The sequence below is a fragment of the Myotis yumanensis genome, unplaced genomic scaffold (assembly GCF_028538775.1).
Source record: "Myotis yumanensis isolate MYYU_CA2020_CCGP unplaced genomic scaffold, mMyoYum1.0.hap1 SCAF_18, whole genome shotgun sequence".
Taxonomy (NCBI): Eukaryota; Metazoa; Chordata; class Mammalia; order Chiroptera; family Vespertilionidae; genus Myotis; species Myotis yumanensis.
This window is the reverse complement of record NW_027223769.1, coordinates 8,399,633-8,403,956: the sequence shown is the minus strand read 5'-3', so window position 1 is coordinate 8,403,956 and position 4,324 is coordinate 8,399,633. Positions and strand designations below refer to the sequence as shown.

The 4,324-nt window shown below is 46.1% G+C and overlaps 1 protein-coding gene across 1 annotated transcript; it reads right to left on the bottom strand.

Moving 5' to 3' along the window:
- Nucleotides 1-346: 346 nt before the first annotated feature.
- On the bottom strand, nucleotides 347-3,325 carry KRTDAP (keratinocyte differentiation associated protein). The gene is made up of 6 exons (XM_070397938.1): nucleotides 3,211-3,325; nucleotides 1,830-1,868; nucleotides 1,695-1,736; nucleotides 1,477-1,521; nucleotides 761-808; nucleotides 347-510 (listed from the first exon to the last, which is right to left on the bottom strand). The coding sequence occupies exons 1-6, from the start codon at nucleotides 3,295-3,297 to the stop codon at nucleotides 472-474; spliced, it is 300 nt and encodes a 99-aa protein (XP_070254039.1). The 5' UTR covers nucleotides 3,298-3,325; the 3' UTR covers nucleotides 347-471.
- Nucleotides 3,326-4,324: the final 999 nt, after the last annotated feature.

The following is a 4,324-nucleotide window of genomic DNA, read 5'->3' as shown; positions in this document are numbered from 1 at the left end:
TCAGCCTTGGATTCAGATAGTTCTGTTATACCAAATTGCCACCACCAAAGGAGTCAGATTCTCAAAAAGCAGGAGGGGGGAGATGTCAGAAGTTTTGAAGCAGGTCTGATTCCATAGGCATCTTACCATGCAACTCACAACTTCATGTTCCTCTAGGATGTCAGCCAATACTAAGGAGCTAAGACATAAGTGGTCTCTTGCCATCTTGATATGTCCACCCCACTTCCCCATATCTTACTATTTACTACCTTCTCAGAATTTAAGATTTTTGCCTACCAGCCTTGGAGCCCACTCCATGTTAATTCCTTTCTAGAGGATAAGGACAGAGCCACAGATACAGGTGCTATTTAGTTGGGAAACATTTTATTAAAGTTATTGAGCCAAGAAAGAGTGATTTCAGGATGGTGATCAGAGCCCACATTAGCCCCCTCTTCCAGTGGGTATCAGTGGTGCCGGGGTTGAAGAGAACGGTCACTGGGCATCCGGAGTTGCACTCCTCAATCCCTTCAGCTAGAGGGAGAAAGGGTATGATCAGATTAGGGACCCTCGGGTGCAGGAAGCTGGAGTCCTCCATAATGAAGCCTCTGGTGGAAAGGAATCTCTGTCCCAGTCTAAGTTCCCATCCTCTATTGTAGCTGAGATTTCCCTTAACTTTGGTGAAGAGGTTTATCCTCCTTTCACTGTCCCACTCTCTCTCCCAGATCCTCTATTTCTTCCCACACCCCCAACCTCTTTATCCTTAATGCTCACTTCCTCTTACCTTAGGAAAGGCATCCCAGTTGAGGAAAGGAAGCTTCTTTTTGATCATCTAAATCAGAAAAAGAGAATGAGAGACATGTCGCAGGTCAGCTGAGCATGGATCAGTAAGCACCCACTCTCTGTAGTGGTGATGATATTATTGTTTTATAATTTGTAAGAACTAATATTTTCTGGGCCCTTGCTCTGTATCTGCCTTGTACTCACTGCAGTACAGCCATGATATCATTTGGTCTTCACAGCAACCTTTTGAGGTAGGTACTGTCATCGTCCTCACATCACAAGTGAGGAAACTGAGGCTCAGAGAACTGAAGACATTTACATGAGGGCACATAGCAAGTATGTGCAGAGTCGTGCAATGCAAGCTCTAGTTCCAGCATAGTCACTGATGTAGCCTTCAAAGTTTGGGTAGGCCACCTAACTTAGGACCTTAGTTTCTTCATTTCGGATGAGGGCATTCAAATAAACTCTTGACTGATTCAGTTCTTCCTTTTCAGGAATTGTCTTTGTGGCCTTGTTCTCCTAGTGCCATGTTAGGAATATAAGGTATAGCCAAGACAGCCTCTTGGGGAAACTTTCTTTGCTAGACAGCATCCAAGCATGGCAGTTACTCCCTCCTAGAACTCAGGAAAAAACCCAGAGGGTTAGAATAGCACGTGTTGCCACTACCCTGGATAGACTGCAAACAATCTAGGAGAATAAGGAGTACACGGCACTTACCTCAAAGAGGGCATGCCAGTTCAGGAATTCTTCCGTCTTAAAGGCCTGCGGGGAGAGAGAGACCAAAAGAGGGTTGGTTCCAGGGGAGGACAAAGCTTAGCCCCTAGCCCTCTGGAAAAGATGAAGGGACCCTGGCAGCTTGGCAAGCTCACTACCAAGGAGTTGATCTCCTTTCTGATGTGGATATTTGTGGGGGCAGCACTAGAGGTTGTACTTACAGATCGAAACTTTTCGATGTTCAGGAACTGAGGGCTAACGGCCTAGGCAAAGAAGCAGGGTGTCAGAAAAATTGCTAAGGAGCATGAAGATGGATAGATGGGGGCAAACTCATGGCTGGGGAAATGGGTGTTTACCTCAGGTCCTGCTGCATAATTACCAATGGTGGTTTCTTCCTGGAAAGTAAAGGGGAGAAAGGAGCCAAATGACCATGTGACGGCAAATCCCTCTTCCCAAAATCTCTCATCCAGCTCTGCCTTCTTCCACAGGCCAGTTCACAAGCAAATAGCCTATTCTCCACCATAGGGCCTCCTTAACCCAATCTGTCCCAGCAAGGCAGGTGCCTGACAGACCAACAAGGTGAAGAGAAGGGCACGTGTAAGATAGAGAAGTAAAAACCCAGACCTGCATCAGGCGGAAAGGGTGGAGAAAGAGCACTCCTCCCAAGAAAAACGAGCTAGTGTTGTTCGGCAGTTCTTGCAGTTCCTGAGACACCCACACTTAGCCCAGAGAGCTGGGTGGGGGAGACTAACATGCCAGTGGAAGCCAAGCTACCAAAGTTCCCCGTCTGCCTTGAATAGATTGAGGTTGGTTTGCTTTGTGACTTTATTGCTACCAAAGTCCCAGTCTCTGTTTCCATCCTCCATTTGGTAAGTCCCCCAGACCTTAGCACAGCCCATGCTGTTGCTCTCCCAACTTGCCCAGCTTCATGTTTCTTATTCCTTCCTTCCCACAACAGAGGCTAGACCCAAATGTTTAGATCTCATAGTAGTTTGGTTGGGTTTTATTTTATTTTAAATTAAACATTTTTAATTACTAAGAATTCATAAATCAGATTTCCAGTTTTTCCTGAAAAAAATTAAAGCTCTGGCCACACTGGGTACATTTCCCTCTTAACAGCAGTCAGACAGAATACAGACTCTTAGATTGGGCAAATTTCCTCCACCTCCCCTGAGGCCCCTCCAGCCCTTTTGCTCATCGACATCACTTGCTTAGATCCTTAAGCAATTGAGTTTGTGACCCCTATGTTAGACTTTTCAATCCAGCATACACATTCTCCCCCCACCTTGGAATAAGGTGGGGATAGAGAGGCCTCAGGATTCCTCCTGGCTAGAAACTGGCTCATAAGGATTTTTGCTATGGCCTAGGCTCCAGAGGTAGTAGGGAGCTTCCAGTCACCTGGAAGCCATTCCCAGGGATATGAATGAAACAAAGGTGAAGCTGAACCCAGACAACCAGCTTTAGCCCCTGTCTCCTCCCAGGGTTTAATTGTCCAGCCTCCACCCCATACTTCACCATCCCTTCCAGAAATAGCATCTCCTTTCCTACAGGTCTTCCCAGGAATGCTTTGTTTCCTTCCTCCTTTCTTCCCTTCCTCAGAGCCCAAGCTTCTCATCCAGCCCCTGATAATATTCAAAAATAAGAACCACTTAACCAGTAATGGATAGAAAGTAAAGAAATTAAAGAGTAATTGAGGTAATAGGTATAAGAAAAAGAGAACCCAGGTGATGTGCTCACCTCAGAACTACCCAGGGTAGCCCCCTGAGCAGAGTGGAGCGCCAAAAGAGAGAGAAGAACCACAGCAGGAAGAACTGGGATCTTCATGGTGTCAGGTTTAGGGTGCTCTGAGGCGGGGCCTCACTGCTTGCTCTTTATATTCCCAGGGAGGCAGATGTGAGCAGAAATGGGGTCCCCACCCCACTGACTCACCCCCAGATCCTGTCACTCACCCCTGGGACTCTGGGAGGGAAGGTGTGTCCTGTCCCCCACTTACCTTGGATTTCTCAATTCACATTCTGCCCTAGGCAATAGGAAGGTGAAATGGCAATGAGGTTCCTCATGCAAATGGAGCTGGGATGGAGACAAGTTGGACCTGTCCTTCCAAGGGATTGGCAGTGACACCCAAGCACCTCTCCTTCTGTCTGTCTCATTTCCTTATGTTCTTCCTTCCTCTCCTATAATTCAGGCTTTTTCCACCCTACCCAGTTTTGTCTAAACTCCTTAGACTGGCATTGAAGACCTTTCATGTTCTGGTCTCAATCTGCCTTTCCTTTTTCTTCTTATACTGCCTTTGCATGTTTCTTACATTATGGCCAAACTGGACTCCATACCAAATATACTCTTCTTTTTCCTCCTCCAAGTATCTTCCCATGCTGTTCCTTACTCCTAAAATGCCCTTCTCTCATCTCCAATTCTCAGAATCCAATAGCCATCTTTGCTGAAGCTTCCCTGATTTCTCCCATCGTCCCTCACCTGCCTCCCCCACACATTTTGCCTTTCTCGGAGTTGCCGTAACAATTCAGTTGTATTTCTCTGACATTGCACCTAGAGTAATGTATGTTCTTCTCTTATTTCCCTCTTAGAATATTAAGTTCCTCGAGGTCAGGAACTCTATCTTAATCACCTTTATATCCCTCAAGCACTGCACCTTACACAGAGTATAGGTGGAGCCAACATTTGTTAGATTGGATATGTTAGAATTCAAGCATCCTTCCACCAAGTTGTAGAATTTCTTCCTTTGGGGATGGACCCCTCCCATTATCCATCTGCTCATCTTTTACACTTGGGTCTTCAGAGAGATGACTGTTTTGCCCTAAGACAAGGAATAGAGAAAAAATGCAAAACAGGTCTT

Coding starts and splice junctions, on each gene's coding strand:
- KRTDAP (XM_070397938.1), bottom strand. CDS start 3,297: ATGAAGATCCCAGTTCTTCCTGCTGTGGTTCTTCTCTCTCTTTTGGCG. Junction 1,869..3,210: donor CTACCCTGGGTAGTTCTGAG/GTGAGCACATCA, acceptor TTTACTTTCCAG/GAAGAAACCACCATTGGTAA. Junction 511..760: donor ACTGGGATGCCTTTCCTAAG/GTAAGAGGAAGT, acceptor TTCTCCCTCTAG/CTGAAGGGATTGAGGAGTGC.